We start from the raw sequence: 22,400 nt of genomic DNA on the forward strand, positions 1-22,400 counted from the left end.
GTATCAGTGCTATAGTAGCTTATCATCTTGATGTTGGTGGTACATTAAACACTATGCCCAATTTCATAGTGAGGACATAAGGAAGTATCCGTGACATTTTATAATATAATGACAAAACTACACATACTTTCAAGATCTATAATTACTTAAAATGGTTACAGCATGTGGTGTGTTACCACAACAACCAAAAGAAATAGGAATTCAGTAAGCATGCTCTTCTAGACCAGAAATGAATAGATCCTAGATGAGATCAAACATTAGTATAGTTTATTATTGTTGTTGTTGTTGTTATTATTACTATTATTTTACCAGAGCACTGCTCAGCTCTGGCTGATGGTGGAGCAGATTGAACCTGGGACTTTGGAGCCTCAGGCAGGAGAGTCTCTTTGCACAATCATTATGCTATCTAGTCCCCCCCAAGGATAAATAGTTATTTTAATTGAATTTATCCTAACTTTTGTTGGCATTTACATGTAACCTACCTAGTCAAAAACTGCATTCAAATTGCTTTATGTTTCCTATCTAGTTTTTACCATTATTGTTCTAGAGATCTCAAGCAATACTAGTGTGGTTATGAAATGGATAGTTATATCAAATGAACTAAAATAATTATTTCATAGTATCTATATATTGAAATATACTTTATTGCAGATGGTGTTCATTCTGTTACTTTAAACTCTAATTTCATTACAATTATCATTATGCAATTAGAATGCAATTCTTATTTGCTGACGATATATACAGATGAAAGTTCAAAGCATACCCGCAATTATAATACTTTCTCAAGAATAAAACACAATTTGGTAGGGTTGCCACATTTTGAATTTCAGAATCTCAAAACAGCTTTATGGTTTCCACAAGACATACTTTTCCTGTACTAATATAGTATCAGTATTTCAAGTACACAGGTTGCCATTTACTTGGAGATTTAGACTTTGCTACTTTAAAATACTTCTTTTAAGGATAGAAATGGACCTACCCTATAACCCTGCAATTTCTCTCCTGGGGATATATCCTAAGGAATCAAACACACTAATTCAAAAAGATCTGTGTATACCTATGTTCATAGCAGCACAATTTTTAATGGCCAAAACTGGAAGCAACCCAGGTGTCCAACAACAGATGAGTGGCTAATAAAGTTATGGTAAATATACACAATGGAATACTACTTAGTTATTACCTTCATTACCTCATCTTGGATGGAGCTTGAAAAAATCATGTTAAATGAGATCAGCCAAAAGGAGAAGGATGAATATGGGAGTACCTCACTCATGGACATAAATTGAGAAGTAAGAATAGGAGGAGACACACAAAGTAGAACTTGGGCTGGGTTTGTTGTAGTGCACCAAATTACAGGACGTGGGGGTAGGGGGTGGTTTTCAGGTCCTAGTGCATGATGGTGGAGAAAAGCCTAGTCCAAGAGTGTTTTACAGAAAACTGAAAGATTTTACATATTACCAACAACTGTATTTACTGTAGACCATTAATACCTTTAAAATATGTAAGTTAATATTCTGAAAAAAATAACATTTACCAGGAATCAATTTTAAAAGTCATGGTGGGGCTGGGTTGAGCAGATATTATACTTCACATGGACCCAGGTTCAAGCCCCAACTCCCCATCTGCAGGGGGAAAAACTCGCAAGTGGTGAAGCAGTGCTGCAGGTGTCTCTCTCTCTCTCTCTCTCTCTCCCTCTCTATCTTCCCTTTCCTCTTAATTTCTGGCTGTCTCTAACAAATAAAGATAATAAAAATATTTTTAAAAATCATGGGAAAATGTTTTGTTTGAAATATTAACTTTGGTAATACCATGCAACTAACCTGAATTTCTGATAAATAAAGGCTTAATTTATAGTGATGTTTTCTATGATGTAACAAATGACTAAACAACCAATGGTTGCAGAAGAATGTAAAAGATATCAAATATGATATACCTGAAAGCAAAAGTACACAATAGTCTGCAGTGAGTACCCCCCCCCAACACTTCATCTGCACTATTCCAGCCTTTAGGTCCATAACTGTTCAACAATTTGTTTGGCTTTGTATGTTAACTCTCTTTTCAGCCACCAGGTTCCAGATGCTAGCATGATGCTGACCAGACTTCCCTGGACAGATGACCTCACCAATGTGTCCTGGAGCTTCGCTTCCCCAGAGCCCCAAACTACTAGGGAGAGAGAGAGGCAGGCTGGGAGTATGGACCTACCAGTCAACGCCCATGTTCAGCTGGGAAGCAATTACAGAAGCCAGACCTTCCACCTTCTGCAACCCACAATGACCTTGGGTCCATACTCCCAGAGGGATAGAGAATGGGAAAGCTGGAGATGTGGTGATGGGAATTGTGTGGAGTTGAACCTCTCTTATTCTATGGTTTAGTCAGTGTCTCCTTTTTTTTAAATAAAAATTTTTTTAATTTAAAAAAAGATATCAAATTTGTTGGTTCTGAAGATGAAGCAAGATTTTATATGAACACAGTATATCATTGAGATCTCAGGAAGGAATGCAATTAATCTCAGTTCCAGTGAAGATATTTCAATGAAGGGACAAACCACGGAGACGTTGGAAGAATCAAGGAAGTTAATATGAGATGCTGAGAACCCAGAATTCAGCAAAGTTTCTATCTACAGGATGAATATACCAGGGGAGGAAAGAGTGTTGTTGGAGTAAGAGCAGAAGCCCTAAAGAGAATGGGGCAATAGGCACAATCCTGAGAAAAAGAAGCCATGCCATTCATTCATTCATAGGCCATTTGTTGTTCACACTCTGAACTGGAGTGGAAAACGGGGAGAAATGTCCTGACTTCCTGTTTAATCCTTGCTTCTACTGGCCCAAGCCAAAAGCCAGAAGGAAGAGATCTGCTTACAAGGGACAAGAACATAGTAGAGGAAAGCAGAATGGCTGAGTGTTGGACCTTAATCATGTAATTGTTGCTGAGGCCCGAGAGAGGATGGCAAGACAAAACCCAGCCTCTAACCTAATTTCTTTCTTAGGTTATGCAGAAAAATATCAGTAAGGGACCACACACTTCAATACTTTTCAGAAATCCAAAGGTCTCTTTTCATTGTTTTCCTCCTTTGAGTTTTATTTAATTTTTCTTTTATTCACCTCTTGGTAACACAGAAGTGTGTGGTTCAACAACCCTTTTCAAGAAAATTTAGCAGACTTTTTCCTGCTGCTCTGAACTGTGGGAAGTCTTTAGGCAGTTGTCAGTGAATGCAAGATCCAGGAAATTCTCCTAAAATAACTATTAAAGATGGTGATAGCTTTTTCTAAATGTTAATTCAGTCACCTACAGATGATGACAGCACTTACCACTTCTTTGAAAAAGCCAAATGTATTCAAAGTGCATGCCTGAAATACTCACTTACATATCCTCTATTAATTTTCTCTGTAATTTTTGTGTATCAGATGATTATGGAGCACAAGTAAACAAATACAGAGAATAATCAAAGCCAGCACTTAAAAGCTTAAGAAAGACATATCAAAAAGCTTTCTGAAAATACAAAGTATCTTTTTAAATATTTTATTCATGTATTTTTTTTTGTCTTTTGAGTATAATGTTTCTTTTTAAAAATTTTTTATTTGGGAGTTGGGTGGTAGCGCAGCGGGTTAAGCGCACATGGCGCAAAGTGCAAGGACTGGTGTAAGGATCCAGGTTCAGAGCCCTGGCTCCTCACCTGCACGGGAGTCCCTTCACAGGTGGTAAAGTAGGTCTGCAGGTGTCTTTCTCTCTTCTCTCTGTCTTCTCCTCCTCTATCCATTTCTCTCTGTCCTATCCAACAAAAATGACATCAAAAACAACAGTAACTACAGCAATAAAACAATAAGGGCAACAAAAGGGAATAAATAAAATAAACATTTAAAAATTATTTATAAAAAGGAAACACTGACAAAAACCATAGGATAATGGAGACCCCCGAATCTTCATCTGTAATATTCATGTATTTTAATGAGAGAGAAGGGCGGGGGATAGATAGATGAACTAGAGCACAGCTCAGCTCTGGTGTATGGGGATTGAATCTCAGACCTTGGAGCATAAAAGTATTTTGCAAAACCATGTTGCTATTTCTCCAGCCTGAGAACTTGTCTTGATAGGGGCGGTGGTACAACTGGTTAACATATATATATATTACCATGTGCAAGGACCTAGGCTCAAGCCCATGATCCCTACCTACAAAGGGGTTAGCTTCATGAGAAGTGAAGCAATATGGCAGGTTCTCTCTCTCATTTCTCTCTATCACTTCCATCTCAGCTTCTCTCTGTTGTTCTATCAAATAAAATAACATAAATATTTTTTTAAAAAGAAAGTAGGTTCTTGTCTAGACTTCTGAGAGTTCTCCAAACTACTTTCCACATGGGTTTGGACCAATTTACATTCCCACCAGCAGTGCAGTAGGGTAACCTCTCCAACTTTTGTTAAGGAAACAAACACACCCATCCAAAGAGAGCTCATAACAGCAAAATTTGTAATAGCCAAAACCTGGAAACAAGGTAGGTGTCCAACAGCAGATAAGTGCTTAAGAAAGTTACAGTATATTAAACAACAGAATACTACTCGACTACTAAGAATGGGGCAACAAAAGGGAAAATTTTAAAAAATGAAGAATTCACTTTCTTCACTCATCTTGGTTGGAGCTTGAAGGAATCATGTTAAATGAGATAAGCCAGAAAGAGTAGGATGAATATGGGATGATTTATTTCATGAGCAGATCTTAAGGAACAAGAACAGAAAGGGGAAACACAAAGTAAAACTTGGTGTATTGCACCAAAGTAAAGAATCCCGGGGGAAGGTGGGCAGAAAGAGGGTTGGGGGCTGGGGGAGGGGTGGATTTCTGGTCCTAGTACATGGACCTAACTTTTAAGAGTGAAAATGTTTTGCAGATATATTATCTTGGTGAGATGAGAAATTTTACCCATGTGCCAACAACTGTACTGTAAACCACTAACCTCCAAATAAATAAAGTGTTTTGAATGGAGGTTCTTCAATGTGTCCTTGATTACATGAAATATGAAATAACTGGAACGGCAGGGAGCAAATAGGACTCATTTTTTTCAGGAGTCAAAGACCCTAACACAATGTTTTATACAGGAACTTGAGAAATGTTTGCTAAATTGTCTAAACCTTGATTTTGTCCCTATAATCAACAACCTCAAAAACACCCAAATAATTACTTCTTAGAAAAATTCCAACTAGTTTTTGATGCTATCTATGTTGCTTCTCCCTCAAGAGCAGCTCTGCAGGATGACAATATTTTACCCCACACACACACACACACTTTGACCTTAATGCCATTTACTTGAGTTACAGCTTCATTCCAAATTGCTGTCAACAAATGCCACAGTAGATTCAAGGCATTGTTTCAAAACTGGTGCCAGAATCTATCAATTTAGAAGCTATATAGTCTTTTCTCCTTCACTTGCCTGGATTTAATAAAGAAAAAAGTATCCAATTTTAGAAGTAATGTAGTACTTTTAAAGTTTAAATATAAAATAAGATGCTGCATTTCAAAGAAACTTGAATATGTAAAAAAAAGATTCACCCAGGAAGACAAAGGTTTGGGTGGAAGTTAAAATACTATGTTGCAGGCTGGGAGTATGAATCAACCTGCCAAAACCCATGTCCAGTGAAGAGACAGTTACAGAAGCCAGACCTTCCACCTTCTGCACCCCATAATGATCCTGAGTCTATACTCCCAGAAGGATAAAGAATAGGAAAGCTTCTAATGGAGGGAATGGGATGTGGGACTCTGGTGGTGGGAATTTTACCCCTCTTAGCCAATGGACTTGTCTGTCCTTATTAAATCAATTTAAAAAAAGAAGGGGGGGGGAGGAGGAGGAGAAGAAGAAGTAGAAGAAATACTATGTAATACTTTGCACAACTTGGGATGAGTCCTATATTGTGTAGACAAAATACAAGCATTAATTTAAAATCACTTTGACCCTGGAAGTTCTAAATTAAATACTTATCAGACAAGATAGCCTCTCTCTTCTGCTTTATTGTAAAATGAACTAAATACTAGAGAATGGTACTTTCTGGTCCTTTGAACCAAGAATAACAGAGATGAAATACTGTTTGATGTGTACAATCATTTGAGAATTCATTTTGATTTAATAAAAGTATGAATTTGTTTCATATCCCATGACAGAATTTCCCCTTGTCCTGGAAATTCTCATTCCAACAATAGAGGGCTGAAATTTGTCCCCAGGGTAGGGGTTGGGGAGTAGCTACAGTTCTCAAGATAGCTGCTGTAGTATTCATTTCTCAAAAATTCACTGTGGTGAGAAATTCTGAATGTAATGAGGGTAAATAAACCTTTGACTTCATCAAAATATAAGGTGGCAATGAAAACAGCAAGTAAAGAATATGACATCAACAGTATAAGTTCATTATTTGCAATCTTACAGTTCCCTAAATCTCTATAATATTACTTTAAAAGCTTCAGATAGTTTTATAATACTTTATCAATATTTCAACACCTAAAAAACTCTAGCAAGTTAAAACCTATAGTCTTAAATTTTACATATGACTAAACTCAATTCCTCTCATCCCCAAACTTTCTTTCTCACAGCTCACCTGTTTTTACTCATTGATAAACAACTAAGATTTTTATGTGCATATCCACAAATGAATGAATATGCATCTTTTTAGGAGCATGAAAAGAAAAAAAATCTGAACAAAATGGTATTTTAGAATTTTGCTGTGATTTCTCTCTCTCTCTCTCTCTCTCTCTCTCTCACTTTTTAATTCTTATTTATAAAAAGGAAACACTGACAAATACCATAGGATAAGAGGGATACAACTCCACAGAACTCCCACCATCAGAACTGTATCCCATCCCATCCCCAGCTCAGCTCTGGTTTATGGTGATTTGGAGGACTGAACCAGAGACAGTGGAGCCTCAGGCATGAAAATCTCTTTGCATAACCATTACCCTACCTCCCCCCCACCAGCAGCTGTGGTTTCTTGATTATTTATATTTAATGGCTCTACCAAACAGCACTCAGGCCTCAAGGCCAAACCTTAAGTAACACTGATGTTGATAGTTTCTGATTTTATGTTTAGCTGAATTATTGGTCCAAAAGGATGAAGATAAACACATTCAACTGTTGTTTCTGACTATTGCATTTCTCTTCATCACCATTCTTTTTGGATGGAATAGATTGCAGCTGATTCTTCAAGAGGAACTAACATAGATCTGTGTGGTTTATTTATTTTTATTTACTATTTATTTATTTATTATCACTAGGATTATCAGTGGGGCTTGGTGCCAGCACTATGAATCCACCACTCCAGGTGGCCATTTTTGTTTCTTTCTATTTTATTGGATAGGACAGAGAGAAACTGAGAGAGGAGGGGGAGATAAAAAGAGATGCCTGTGAGAGAAAAAGAGATAACTGCAGACCTACTTCACTGCTTGTGAAATTTTCTCCCAGCAGGTGGGGAGTGGGGATTTGAATCTGGCTCCTTGTACATGGTAATATGTGCACTTAACTGAATGTACCACTGCCTAGCCCTGATATATGTTTTCTATTTGCCCAGCATCCCTCCTCCAATTCAACCATCCATTTCTAATTAATAGGCAGTCAACAATAAACCCAGTTCAACCAGACGACACCTGAATCCAATCTTAGGCAACACAATAATCTATTCCTGATGTCTAGGGAGGGGCAAGTGTCTCACCTTCATAACAGTTCTGATACTCCTGCTACAAATACTGGGAAAGAGTTTTTTTCTTGCTTGGACTAACTTGATAATGGCTGCTAAGAGACTGTCACTCAGAGTTGGGTGGTAGTGCAGCGGGTTAAGCGAAGGTGGCACAAAGCACATGGAACAGTATAAGGATACTGGTTCAAGCCCCCCACTGGAGTTGCTTCACAGGCAGTGAAACAGGTTTGCAGGTGTCTGTCTTTCTCTCCCCCTCTCTGTCTTCCTCTCCTCTCTCCATTTCTCTCTATTCTGTTCAACAATGATGACATCAGTAACAATCATAATAATAACTACAACAATAAAACAATAAGGGCAACAAAAGGGAATAAATAAATATTAATAAAAAATAAAAAGAGACTATCACTCATAAAAATAGCTTGTTTGGAACTGAAATCCAAATGAGAGGGCAAATGCAGGTAACTTTGACTGGTGGGTCCAGACAGAATTTAACTGGTAAAACCTATTCTTATTGAGTGCATCAACCAAATAAAAATTTTTATACTTAAACCAGTTTTAATTGGTTTTGTCACTCACTACAAAAAAAAAAATTCTAAGCATAACAATGGAACAACACCTAAAATAAACATAACTGCTTTTGAGGTTTCCTATGGATTTTCTTCTTCACAGACATCATCTCATCAATTTCCACAACTCAGAAAAGCACATGTCTATTAAACACAAGCCGTGTAGAAGATGGATGAAGAATGCTAGTGACTGTGTGTGTACATGCGAGTGTATGTGTGTTTTCAGTCTGAAATATGGTGACTAAATAGTGCTCACTTTATGTGAATAAAGTGGAAGTTACATACATCAGAGAAGGCAATACATATTCATCAAATAAAATAACACATAACAGTCCACAGAAGAGTCAAGAAGTGATCTTTGCATTACTCCCTGAGTGATAAATTAGGAGGTTCTTACAGTATTTAGGCCAGAGATGATGGACTCCAAACAGACAAGACTATGAAAATGTCTCAAACAATAAGAGCTAGCTGTGCCAGCTAGATGTGGGTCCCCAGGAGGGTGGATCTGTTATTGGCATGGGGCAAGAAGGAAAGGTTAGATTTTTGGAGGTTAGGAAGGAGACAAAGTAAGGGTCAGTCTCCTGCCTGCAGGAGATACAAGCACCAAGATCCAGCAGGATGTGAGAACAAGTGTGGGCTGCAGAGAGGCTGAGTCTGGAAAGAAGGTGGAGATTCACTGACACATGAATGACAGCTCAGGTTGGGACACTGTCCCCCAGAGTCTCACTATGGAGAGAGGAGAGGGGGGTTAACTGTCACTTCCCTCTCGCTCCTCTCAGTCCTGCTGGGTCCAGGCTTCCACACAGAGGTATAATCACTCAGTAAATAATTGTGAGACAGACTATATTGAACCCTGGCCCTCACAGTACATGTTGGTTATCAGGGGCCCTCCACCACTGTGTGAACCACCAGTGCTGGGTCCTAGACCAGGTACAGCCTCATTATTCACTCTCACTTCTTAAATTAGTCCATGCTCTCACATTAGGTGTAATCACAGCTAGTGATGCTTTCTGGGGATGTCTTAAAATGATGAGTCAGAAAAAAAAAACCACAAAAACATTGTTCTGTGTGCCATTTTAATTTAAAGTAAAATTGCTGCCTCTGCCCCCTTCCTCTTGCACACCCCCCCCCCAACCTGGCAGCCTCTGAACGAACAGAGGAGGTCTGCGCTGGGGCTCCCCTGAGTAATGCTTCAAACCTCTATCAAAGTCTCAAGGAAACAAAGGAAGCTGAAAAATGCAAAGGCGTGGCTGTTGGCGATTCCTAGGCAGATTTTCCCACTCAAGGAAAAAATGTACCCTAGAGGGCAGCAGACCCTCGCCAGCCGCGAGCCCAGAGGTCAAAAGGAGGTCCAGTGAGTATGTGCCCCGCATCTCTTCTGCTCCCCAGGCTTGCGCTGGACCACAGCCGACAGGCACGTAGTTTCAAGGTCAGCGGCCAGAGCACCCGGTGGGCAGCGTCCAGACGCTTTGGGCTTTGGAGTTGACAGAATGGTCCCTTCTTCTGCCCTCTGCTAAAGTGTCCTGGCTCCTCTTTTATTTCTTCGTCTTCCCGCACTCTAGGTTGGAATGATTCTCTTTTCATCTCCAGGGTTCCTCTCTCCCTGCCTCTTAGCCAAGCTGTGTGTTTCACAGTCGCATTTGTGGCGACACCGTCTGTGTATAAAGTTGTCTCTACACAGGTGAACATTCACGTAGGGTCACAATAATCCATGAGAAATAGCCCATGAAATACCAGCTCTGGGGGACCAGGTGTGGCGCACCTAGTTAAGTGCATATGTTACCATGCACAAAGACCCGGGTTCAAGGCCCCGGTCTTTGCAGGGATGAAGCTTCCACGAATGGTGAAGCAGCGCTGCAGGTGTCACTCTCTCGCTCCCTCTCTTATCTCCGCGTTTCCGCTCGATATCTCTTTCTCTATTCAATAAAAAATAAACGAAAAGATTTTTTTAAAAAACAGCTCTGGAGTCTACACTTGAGGCAATGATGGAAAGCACACATGAATAAATTGCAAGCTATAAAGGTGGGTACTGAGTGGAAAAGTGCGGATGCACAACAGAAATCGGATGTGCAGAAGAAGCGACGTCAGCTCAGTGGGTCTGCGTGAGGCTCCGCTCCACCCGTGACCGCCCGGTGCACCTGGTGCAAGAGGCACCAAGGCCAGCACCCCGGGCACCTGGCCAGAGCCCCGCACTTCCTACTTGCTCAGTGACCTATCCTGAACGAATGAAGGCAAGAATAAATGAGTGAGCGAACGCACGCTCGGCTCGGCTCTGCGCACGTTTCCAGAGGCGGGAGAAAGACTGCAGGCCGGCTCCCGCCTTGCAACAGAGTCTCGGCACGCATTCGCCGAGGTGGCGGCGGGTCCCAACAGAACCTGCTCCCGTGCGAGGCGCGCACCTGCGCCCCCCCGCCGCCGCAGGCCCCGCCCCACCCCGCCGCGCACGCGCCCTGCGACCCGCCCGCTCTCCAGGCTCTACCGCCTGCCCCTCGCGCCTGCGCCCGCTGGGGGGCGCTCACCTCCCACCCCGCGCGTGCAGACGCGGGCGTCTTCCAGTTCCCCGCGGCTCAACTCGGTGCACTGGGCGCGCGCCGCCCCCTACCTGCAGGCCGGCGAGGGAGGCGGGCGGAAGGGCTGCGGGGGCTGAACAAGACCCCAGCACTGAGGCGAGAGGCGAGAGAGCTAGCCGCCGCGGAGGACGGCCCGGGAGCGGGCGCGCGCAGATGCGGGCGCGCGCCCCCAACCTCGCTCCCTCCGTCGACTCCCGGTCAGAGCCCAACCCTGCTGCCGCGCGCCGCCTGCCTCGCCGCGCCTAATAACAACGGCGCCCGGGGTCAGGTGGCCGCGCGCGGACCGCACCGTCATTGGCCCGGCGGGGAGCGCGGCGCTTCAGGATTGGCTGGGAGGCCGGGCCTCTGCCCGGTGGGGGCGGGGCCTCCTAGGGGGCGGGGCGGGGCGGGGCGGGGCCAGGCCGTGGTCCGCGCCTTTGTGCCCAGCGCGCGCTCTCCGCCCGCTCCGGCTGCAGCGTCGGCTGCATCAATAATTCAGAGCGGCGACAGCGGCGGGTGCAGGCAGGAGGCGGCTGCAGCTGCGGGTGCGGAGCAGCAGCGGGAATGCGTCCAAGTGCGGTTGGGCAGCCGCGGCACCCCTGAGGCCCGGGCGGGGCGCCCGGAGCAGCGCTTGGGGGGGCACGTCGGTCCCGGAGTGCAAGAAGAAGAGCATCAGTGTGCAGAGCGGCCCGCGTCGGCGGAGCTGCGCGCGGATCCGGGGAGGGGGCTTCGGAGCGGGGCTGGGGCGGGGGGGCGGCTGGCGCAGGCAGCCCCCGGGGCGGGGGCGGGGTGGGCGCCGGTGCCGCGATGCTTGGCGCCGTGGAGCTGCTGCTGCTGGGGGCGGCGTGGCTGGCGGGCCCGGCCCGTGGGCAGAATGAGACGGAGCCCATCGTGCTGGAGGGCAAATGCCTGGTGGTGTGCGACTCCAACCCCACGTCCGACCCCACGGGCACGGCTCTGGGCATCTCTGTGCGCTCTGGCAGCGCCAAGGTGGCTTTCTCAGCCATCAGAAGCACCAACCACGAGCCATCCGAGATGAGTAACCGCACCATGATTATCTACTTCGACCAGGTGAGTGAGTGCTCGTCATGGATCGGATGGGGGGGGGGCTGAAGGGAAGGTGCTGGAGGCCCCCCCACCACCACCCTCAGGGCTCTGCGGAGGCGTAGGGACAGCAGTTCGGGACTGACGCCTGCCCGCTCCTTCTCGCTCCCGTCTCCTTGTAGGTACTAGTGAACATCGGGAACAACTTTGACTCGGAACGCAGCACTTTCATCGCCCCGCGCAAAGGAATCTACAGTTTTAACTTCCACGTGGTGAAAGTCTACAATAGACAGACTATCCAGGTCAGCCGCTGCCTCAGGGCCAGGCCCGGGCCCCGCACGGGGGCTAATGTCTTGGGATGGGGTGGGGGACTAGCGGGCCGTCTGGGGGTAGCAGATGGAAGGCGCTGCAGCGTGTGTCGGGGCTACTGGGAGGACCGGGTAGCGCAGCCTCACGGCTCTCTCAGTGCCTTGGACTGTCCCTTGCTTCCCTTGTCCTCAGCCTTTGGATTCCAGCCCCTTTCCCGGGGTAGAGTTCTGTCTGCTCCCACTTTCTGGGCCCCTCCAAAAAAGGATCTCTCCTTTTCCAAGGAACTGCTGGCAGTTCCGTAGTGTTTGCTGTTGGCATCACAGACAGTTCTGCCTTCAGAAGCGTTGAGTCCCTTTTCAGCACCACGGACAGTAGCTTTTCCCTTGCTCCAGCTCACCTAGGTACCGCTGGGGTGTCTCCTGGCTGCCCTTTAGGCCGGCAACTCAGGGCTTTGAACTAGCTTCGCTGAGCCCTAGAGAATGGGTCGTGGAGCCAGAAGGGAGGGGGCGTCGTGCCACGCCCTCGGGGGTTCCAGCCTGGCCCCCGACACACACACCCCGGACACCCTTCTTCTCCTAAGCTCTCAGGACTTCTAAAGCTGCCAGGAAATCCTCAGGGCAGAGAGGGAAGGAAGGCAGGTCGAACCTGAACTGTGGAGAGAGTGCTTGGCCGCCGCTAAAGCTGCCGCAAGGGCAAACATCTGGCCACGGAAGGAGAGAAACTGGAGCTGGGGGTTGGGGGTGAAGCACAGAGGTCCTCGAGATTTCTCCCCAGTAGGAAATCCTGCCCCACGTTTCCACTATTGTGGCAACCAGGCCATGGAATGGTCTGGGCTATTTGTTGTCCTGTGTGTGTGTGTGTGTGTGTGTGTGTGTGTGTGTTTGCTTTTCCTGAGGCACCCAGGGTGGAATTTCTCTTTGAAACTGATGGAAGCCTGTGGGGCTGGGGTGGTGGGAGCTAGGCAGGGGTGATGTGCAGGAGAGAGCCAACATAAGGTCTTTAGCCAAGTAAGGGGAAATTCAAGTTCAGGGAATAAATTTGACTACAGTTAGGGGGTGGGGGTGGAGGACAGACCCTTTCACTCTGAGACCCTTTCACAGACCCTTTCTTTCTGCCTCTATGAGCCCTTAGTGGGAAGCTGCAAAGCTCCTTTTCCTGCTCTCTCACAACAGAGATTTGGCGGCTCCACCTAAGGAACCCAGGTTGCACCTCTAAAACACGCTTTTCTCTTTCCCAGGTGAGCCTTATGCTAAATGGGTGGCCAGTGATTTCAGCCTTCGCTGGTGACCAGGATGTGACACGAGAGGCTGCCAGCAATGGGGTACTAATCCAGATGGAGAAAGGCGACCGAGCCTACCTCAAGCTGGAGCGGGGGAACTTGATGGGAGGATGGAAGTACTCGACCTTCTCTGGGTTCCTCGTGTTCCCCCTCTGACTGGCTCAACATGGAATGGAGAAGGAAGAGGAGAAGGCTGAAGCAGGCAGGAGGGCTGGGGGTGGGGGGATGAGACAGAGGCTGAAATTTAGAGGACAGAAAGCAGTACAACTTGAAACTTCCTACACAATGCCCAATTGCATCCTGGTAAAAGGTGCACCAAGTCGGACAAGGTGGGGTGACTTTACTCCTTAGGCCAAGTAGTAAATTCTGCTTAGCTCTGCACACTCCCTCCTCCAAAAGTCTCCCACATTCCAATTGCAGTAATCCAGAGAGACTGCCTTGCCATTGTTTCTTAACCCCCATGTTCACATTTCCTTCAATTTATATAAAAGCGACTTTGTATTTCACTGTATAATGTGAAATAACTTCCTCTTCAGTATTCCCGTCTCAATCTTTCCATCTACTGAAATCTAACTGCCTCTCCTTCCTTTTCAGTTTATTTATTTTGGGGGGAGTGAGGAGTAAGGTTTTTATTATTGTTATTATTCTGGATGGGAGAGGTAGTTTTAACTGGGCAAGTATTGCTATTCTTAAAACACTGCTCAAGAGTTAATTAGCTGAAAATACACCATGTCCTTGGTGTCTTGTTAGCGGAAAAAAGACTCATTGTAGTGGTGACTGGATTGAAAACATATATATATATATATATATATATATATATATATATATATATATATGTATATATGTGTGTGTGTGTATAAATATATATCATTTGTACGCCAAGAACTTTTCCCAGTGGACACTGGCCGTTAATTCCGTATTTCTATGTCCTATTTGGAGTGATCGTGAAATCTAAGGCTGCTTGATGTCCTGATGCTTGTCAGTGCCCTCGTGTTCTGTGGCTCCAGTAAATGCCAGGAGGTTCCTCAGGACGCTTCCTCATCCTCTGTAACATATGTGTGAATAGCCAAGATTTAATTTTGCTTTAATCCAATAAAGTCGAAGTGGGACTTTTATTTTTCTGAAACAGCATTTGGAACTCCGCATCTTCCCTAGCTACAGGATTGGGGGGGGGGGGGGCAGGGTGTGGACAGGCCAATTTCAGAGGCCTTGGAGACATGGGGGGAGGGAGGATGCAGCCAGCCAAAACTGGCCTGCTCTGCTTCCTGCACCAGGCCTAGGACCAGCCTTGCCTTTGTCTTTGCTCCCCTGCTTGGGCGCCAACCTAAGAAATTTGCCAAATTCAAGCTAGACCAGGTATGGCTGCCTATCCAGAAGCAAAGTTTGGGTTTGGGATTCTCAGTTCAAGTGCATCAGGAATCATACCAATTCAAGGAGCCAGAACCAGCCTGCCTTGAGCGGCATGCTTCCCATGCCTTCTGCCCGTGGATGTCTCAAACCTTCGTGGACCCTCCCAGACAACCCCTCCCCGCCCCATCTCAAATCACATGTTTTATAACCACCTCTTCTAAATCTGGAGTCCGCCCCACCGCATTAGCCAAGCGCCCCGTACCTGTGACTGCGCACATCGCTGAACTTTTAAACTCAAGAGGTTCGTCCAGGAATTTTTGATTGTCTCAGAATATAATGTGAAAGCAAAATTGAAATAAACGACTTCGTTTTAAGTCTGGAGGTCTGACCAAGTCGCTCGGGCAGGCGGGGAGGTTTGACGCGGGGAGGTTTGGCGCGGGGAGGTTTGGCGCGTGGAGTAGCAGAGGACGGAATGAACCCAGGTGCCTTGGGACCTTCTCGGGTCGGTTCCTAGCCCCAGATTCAGGGATTGATTTACTTAGTGCCTTGGGTGATGGGGGGAGAGAAGGATGGAAGAATCTAATAGCACTGTAAGCAACGCTTCCCTTTTTATTTTTGCGGCATGTGTGACTTAGGGATTCACCTCAGTATGTCCACCGCGCGCTACGTAGGAGCCTGCGTTTCTCGCCGGCGCTGCAGGCAGCCTCTGGGCGCGAAGGTTCAGGTTCCGCAGGGTATAGATAGGGATTTTACTAGTAAGGATAAATAACCGAGGTTTTGTTTCTTTGTTTTCTACCCCCCTTTTTTTTTTTTTTTTACAAGGACCAATGGGGATGGAATGGAATAGGACGCCCTGGGTGAATTTGTACAGGAAAACGATTAGGCATAAAGAGACACTTTTAAAAAGCACTTTCTCGGCATTTTTCCAGTTGGGACAAGCACTAGCTCTTAGCAGTTGTGGCGCTGCATCCAGCTGGCTGCTTCCCGCGCCTGGCCCGCCGGCCTTTTCTTCCTCAGATGGAGACCGCCCAGGCTTCCAGGTTGAGCTCCCATAGGGTGCTCCTCGGAGCCTCAGTTTGCACAACTGAATGAAGACAGAGAGGAATCCCCTCTCCACAAGTCCCTCCAGCTCGGAGGACCCAGCCATTCTCCTTTCTCAGGCAAGAGAGACACAGTTCTTTCGCCCAAGTTTAGTGAGCCTTGCTGCTCCATCTGGCCTTGACTGCTAGGTTGTCAGGGAAAATTCAGACTCCTTTTCCAGAGGTAGGGTGGGGGGGGGGAGTGAGACCCCTGCCTCCTCAAACTTTTTTTTTTTCAATTTCTAAAAAAGTTTCTTTTTTTTTTTTTTGAGGGAGTAATGGTTTGCAGCGGACAGTAAAATACAGTAGTTTGTACGTGTGTAACATTTCTCAGTTTTCCACATACCAAATCCTCAGATCCTCCTCTGCCTTCTTGTTGCTGGACCTGAACTTTCTCACCCTTGCCTGAACTTTCTCACCCTTAAACTTCTGACCTTGGGTTTGGAAACCTTTTACTACCCAGCTTCAGACATTCCTCTCCCCAACCTCCCTTCCTTTTGGTGAACCCACCTCCCAGTCCTGTCTACAAGCCTTGCTAGGCAGGCTAGTCCCTTTGCTGGAAGTCAACCTACCCTTTTCTTTCCCTCCTTGATTTTGGAAAATCTCATCTTTGTGGGTGATCAAAGTTCTTCAACTAAAGGTGGTCTCTTGTGTTTGGTGCACTGGTTGTTCAGGGGTGGCAGGACAATACCTACACCCCAAAACTTCTCCCAAGCACTCCCAGGAGCCCACACACACCTTTACAAATGTTAAATCTGGACTGGGAGAGATAGCATAGAGGTTATGCAAAAAGACTCTCAGGGCTTAAGCTCTGGGGACCCTGGTTCACTTCCAAGTATAACCCACCGTAAGCCAGAGCTGAGAAGTGTTCTCTATCTTCTCGTTTCTCTCACTAAATAAATAAATATTAAAATAAATACTACACTGTTGCTCCTACCACAGGTTCTGGAACTCCAGGGAAATATGACATTATTTAACCACTCCACCCTCAACTGCCTTCATCTTCAGCCCATTTACCTGGCAGAGACAGAGACTGGCTTGCTACCTATTCCTTCCTCTTCCCTCTCCCCATCAGAAATTTTGAGACTTCAAAGAGGCAAGTTAGACCTGCCTCCCCAGTAGGGGTGGGGGTAGGAGTATTTATTTCCTCCTCCAAAAGCAAGCAAAACCTGGGACTCCAGCTGGGAGGCAACAAGCCTGCTGGGACTGAGGAGGTTGGAGAAAAAAGAGCCTGCAGTTTCAAGGAGACTGCCTCCCTCCCCCCAACCAGAGAAGGGGAGAAGGGTGATTCTAAAAGTTAGACTTCACAGTGACTTCCTTTAAGGCTTAGATGCCTTCTCCATACCTCGGTCCCACCTCTGGCTTTCATCTGTAATAAATTTGAGCCAGATAGAACCTGCAGGAGTGCCAGGACCACCCTTGAATTGCCTTGTGCTCTGTTGAGAGGTTTTAGTTCATTTCACCTTGGTTACTACTGCCTTCACAGCCTCAGAGGAAATCTCACCTCCTCCCAGAAACTCTTTGTGGAGTACTTTGACCTTGATCAACTTGTCCCCTCCCCCACATTGCCTGAGGGCAGAGGATGATTTGAGATCTGGTGCAGGGAACTCTTGAAGGTTGCAAGGACTAGAGGAGCCCAGATATGATTTGGAGGTCTGGCATTTTCCAGTGGCACCCAGTGCTTCAGGAAGCCATCAGAAGAGTCTCTTGTAGGACTCCCAGAGTCTTTGTGGTATGGGAGGCTCTGCAGATCAGCTCTGCATTGCTTCTGTCCTGTGTACTCATCACCTACCTTAGCCCTTGGGTCACTGCAGGGCTGGAGTAAAAAGCCTCATCTGCAGTGCTGGGTTAGTGATTGGGGAGAGTGTATGGCCAATTGCATTAGAGAGCTCTCCCTTGAGTCTTGGGGCTCTGCAGACTGAGTGACTGGTGCTAGACTGGAAGCCACAGATATACATCCAGCACTTAGCTGATGACATATCATACAACTAGAGATGTCTTTCTACCCGCAGAACCTTGTTCTGCTCAATTCTCAGAAATGGGGAGGTGGGGAGGGGGCATGGAAGACATCCGAGCTTCCCAGCACATGATTTGACTTCTGTTCCAAGGCTTCACTTTTCTGTTAGTCTCTCTCCTCCAAACCAGGCTCCAGGGAGTCCTGGTCTCCCCCACTGAGTGGGAACAAAGCTGTGAAACCTATTGCACACTCTGAAGGTCAGTGATTGCCCTTGTACTTCAAGGCTCAACCACAGGTACACCCCTATTGAGCAGAATCAGTGGCTACAGGGGTGAGATGATGAGGGTAGGAAGGGAGAGGGAGATTTCTCAGTTTTCTCAGGTCTCTTGATTTATTTTGTTCAAGGGCCCTTCACTGAAGCTTTCTGTAACTCAGTTTCCTTCTGTCTCAGGCAGGATAGTCCTGCTTTCACAGCAAGAAGGTTGTGAAGGCTGTTCCCAGATCTGGAAAGTGCCCTGCCCTGCCTCACACACAGTAGGTATTGCATACATGGTTTTGAGAATAAGGAACAGTGGGCAGAAAGGCATCACATACTGGTAGAAACCAGGCAGAGGGAACCACACAGCACAGGAACAAACTGACATGGGGCTGGGAACAGGGCATGGGATGAGTAAATAGCGGTTATGAGGAGGGGTCCTGTACCCCTACCCCACCCCCAATCAGTCACAGACTGAGGATGTTCCCCTAAGTGTCTTTCACTTCTAGGCCTGTTACTTATGTATCTGCATCCCCCACTGTGGATGGATTCTTCCTCTGTTCTGTACCTCCCCTTCTTAGAGCTGGCACCCTCTTTACATTCCTGTGTGTCCCTTGGGGAGGGATATAGGGGGATCTCTGCAAGATGGGGGCTGTGTCTTACTCATTTCACCTGACTCAATGCCTCCCACAGTGCCTGACACTGAGCAGATGTCCTGTGATGGCCTCAGAAGCCAAACCAAAGAATGCCTGGCATGGCTGCAGGCCTTGGTCTCAGCTAGCAAAATTGCCCTAGAGGGGAACTTCCTGTACCTCCTAATACCCCCTCCCACCCCCTCACAGGAATGGGGACCATGAAGTGCTACCTGCCCCTATGGCTACAGGGAGGTCTTCTTTGACACCTAAGCTGGCTCTTGCCCCTCTCCATTTCACCCTGAACCCACACTGGCCCCAGAAAATCCCAACCTTGTCCTTGGGGTTGCAGGGAGCAGAGATAAGAAGTGAAGTGAGATGCAGGGATGGTGGTGATGGGGTTTGTTTCTGGCTCTTCTCATTGGGACAGATCTTTATCACTGCAGACATAAGGCTGTCTGAGTGAGGAGATACCTCACAAGCTGTGTTTAGGAAAGAAAACTCCATGATCACAGAGAAAGGTTTTTTTGCTTGTTTCTGTAGCTGCAGTCCAGTGCCTAGGGAGGTTTTTGTCCAGCTCAGTGAACTCAGAAGAGGTCAAGGGAGTGATGCAGCAATAGGGAGAGATTGGATTCACTCTTCTTTGACCTGGGAGGGCTCCAATCTGCCCTGCAGGGCTTCACATTTGAACTCCACCTCATATGAAACCCAGCTCCCTGACCCCCCCCCCCATCCATTCATTAGGATCTTGCACTCTGCTGAGCGGTTTGCAAGACCCAGAAAGACCACACTGTGCTTTGACCCACCAGAGAGCTGCTTCCCTCTCCCACCAGTCCTGCAGCCTACTGTGGATTGCCTTGGGCTCTTTGGGTTACTGTTTTAGCTATAAGAACAAAGACTTCTGAGAGCTCCTCACAGCTTTGCAGCTGCAGATTCCGAAGGTGGAGTGGGCTCAGCTGGCTTTCTTTAAAGAAAAACAAAGGGGTGTAGGGAGTTAAATGGCCCTATACTTGATTGAACACATGTTACAATACACAAAAACCTTGGTTCAAAGCCCTGACTTCCAATATGCAGAAGGGCAGTTCAGAGCAGTGATGTAGGGCTCCAGGTGTTTCTCTCTCTCTCTCTCTCTCTCTCTCTCTCTCTCTCTATATATATATATATATATATATATATGTATATACTTGACTTCTCTCTGTCTCTATCCAGCAAATAAATATAATTATATGTAATTCATATATATGCATACACATAATGTCTATGAAAAATCAAAATCAAGGAGTCTCTCCAGTCTCTTCCTTCTCAGACCCAGTATCTAGCTGGGAGTTCAGCCTAACAGAGTTCTCCGGAATTATCCACTAGCCAGCAGCAACCTGCTTACTCAGGTAAGGCTCTGAGAGCCTTTTCTTTCATCATTAGAAGTTACTGCATAGTTGCTTTCAGAGAAGTCACTTTCAGGGAAACTTTCAAAGAGTGAAGTGGGAATTATGAACAAAGGGGAGGCTACTGGGCAGCTCTTCCTCCTCATTTAAAAGGGAGCTTCGGATCTGCTCTGCCCAGATCCTGCACTGGATAGACTCTCCTTTGTATTCTGAGAGACTCAAAAATAAACTCCCCAATGTGTACTTTGACTGAGAAGTTCAGATGATTTTATAATGACTGAGCAGCTCCAAATATGGAATTAAAATACAGTGGGTGGGGAGTTGGGCTGTAGCGCAGCGGGTTAAGCGCAGGTGGCGCAAAGCACAAGGACAGGCATAAGGATCCCGGTTAGAGCCCTGGCTCCCCACCTGCAGGGGAGTCGCTTCACAGGCGGTGAAGCAGGTCTGAAGGTGCTTATCTTTCTCTCCTCCTCTCTGTCTTCCCCTCCTCTCTCCATTTCTCTCTGTCCTATCCAACAATGACAACAACAATAATAACTACAACAATAAAACAACAAGGGCAACAAAAGGGAATAAATAAATAAAATTAAAAAAAATAAATAAAAATAGTGGGTGAACAGCCAGCTATTTTACTAACTCATCTCGATCAAAGTTGGTCAGTGTAGGTCTCAGCAATGTTCTGATGCTTCACATTTCTCCTTCCCTCATCCCTCTCTTTGAAAGAGTTCATTTCAGGTGGATGGATTATTTACTTATTCTGCAGATACCAAAGAAGATGGCACATTAACAATACCAACTGTGCAGTGAGTTGGAGCTCCCAGTTCATCTTTCATGTGGCATCTAAGTGTCTGGTGCTTTTCCTTCTCCCATGGGCTCCCAGTGTTTCCCAAGTGGGGACTTGTTTGACAGGCTCCCTACTGTGTGCACCTCAGTAATCTCTTACATCAATATAAGTGAAGTTTGCAGCTGTTTTCCCTGGCTACTTAGAAGTGTCCCTGTCACTGCCATGAAAAATTGGAACCCAGGGCCCAGGAGGTGGTTGGTGCACTAGGTAGAGTGTATCTTCTCTGTGTACAAGGACTACGGTTGAGGGGCCCTGGGCCTTAGTGCAGCACATGGTGCGAAGCACAAGGACTGGCATAAGGATCCTGATTTAAGCCCCAAGCTCCCCACTTGCAGGGAGGTCACTTCACAAGCAGTGAAACAGATCTGCAGGTGGCTTTCTCTCTCCCTGTCTTCCCCTCTTCTCTCAATTTCTTTGTCCTATCCAACAATAATGACAGCAACAACAACAACAACAATAAACAACAAGGGCAACAAAAGGGAAAAATAGCCTCTAGGAGCAGTGGATTTGTAGTGCAGGCACTGAGTCCAAGCAAAAAAAAAAAAAAAAAAGGGGGGGGGGCTAGGGTTCAAAACCCCAGCTCCTACCTGTAGGGGGAATATTTTATCAGTAGTGAATCAGTGCCATAGGTGCCTCTGATCTCTGATGTCTCTCTCCCTCCCTTTCTGTCTCCTCCTCCCCTCTCAACTTCTTTCTGTCCTATCAAATAAAAGAAAAAAAGTAAGAAGTCAAGAAAAAAATGGCTGCCTACAGCATTGGGTTTGTCATGCAGGCACTGAGCCCCAGTGTAACCCTAGTGACAATAAAAAAAAACAAAAATTAATTCTAAAAAAACAAAACTGGGGTCCAGGCTGAGGATAGAAACTTGCCTGCTCCTCATGCAGTAAGACAACACGACATCTATAATTTCATTCCAGCCAAAATCCTATGTGTTGGATGCCCCTTGCAAGAGTTAGGGCACTTGTGTCTTTTTTTTTTTTTTTTTTGTGACACAGATTTTAGTTGATTTATTAGACAGAGTGGATAATCAGCTAATTGGGTGCTTGATTCATTAGGGAATTGTTTTTGTCAGTATGTCGAATATAGAATCTTTTTTTTTTTAAGAAAGGATTAATTAGCAAAACCATAAGGTAGGGGTACAACTCCACACAATTCCCACCACCCAATCTCCATAACCCACTTGTGTCTTTTTACAACTAAAATTGTCACTAGAATCTTGCCTTCTAGCTCTAGTACCTAGGACAAATATTTACACTGTAATATAAATGTTTTCTTTTCATGCAGCTCCTTTTCATCTTTTCTCTCTTCTTTCTTTCTTTTCATTCTTCCCTCTTCTTCCTTTCTTCTTTCCTTCCTTCCTTCCTTTCTCTCTCTCTCTCCTTTTCTTTCTATCTCCCTTCCTTCCTCTCTTTCTTTCTTTCTTTCTTTTTTTCTCCATTGTCAGTGTCTCAAAATACAAGTCAGATTACAGCATGTGAGTATGCTCCTTAA

The 22,400-nt window shown here is 45.8% G+C and overlaps 2 protein-coding genes across 2 annotated transcripts in view; one reads left to right on the top strand and one right to left on the bottom strand.

The window, feature by feature from the left end:
* The window catches only part of C2H16orf78 (chromosome 2 C16orf78 homolog), a 164,132-nt gene extending 153,178 nt beyond the window's left edge, over nt 1-10,954 (bottom strand). Inside the window, exon 1 of the mRNA XM_060185595.1 lies at nt 10,831-10,954. The gene's annotated coding sequence lies outside the window, so the exon portion shown is untranslated. The remainder of the gene's footprint in view (nt 1-10,830) is intronic.
* A 285-nt stretch (nt 10,955-11,239) lies between these two features.
* Nucleotides 11,240-15,133, top strand: CBLN1 (cerebellin 1 precursor). The gene is made up of 3 exons (XM_060185599.1): nt 11,240-11,848; nt 12,004-12,123; nt 13,368-15,133. Exons 1-3 carry the CDS (start codon nt 11,585-11,587, stop codon nt 13,563-13,565), a joined length of 582 nt encoding a protein of 193 aa, XP_060041582.1. The 5' UTR covers nt 11,240-11,584; the 3' UTR covers nt 13,566-15,133.
* Nucleotides 15,134-22,400: the final 7,267 nt, after the last annotated feature.

This window comes from Erinaceus europaeus, chromosome 2, assembly GCF_950295315.1.
Source record: "Erinaceus europaeus chromosome 2, mEriEur2.1, whole genome shotgun sequence".
Classification (NCBI taxonomy): domain Eukaryota; kingdom Metazoa; phylum Chordata; class Mammalia; order Eulipotyphla; family Erinaceidae; genus Erinaceus; species Erinaceus europaeus.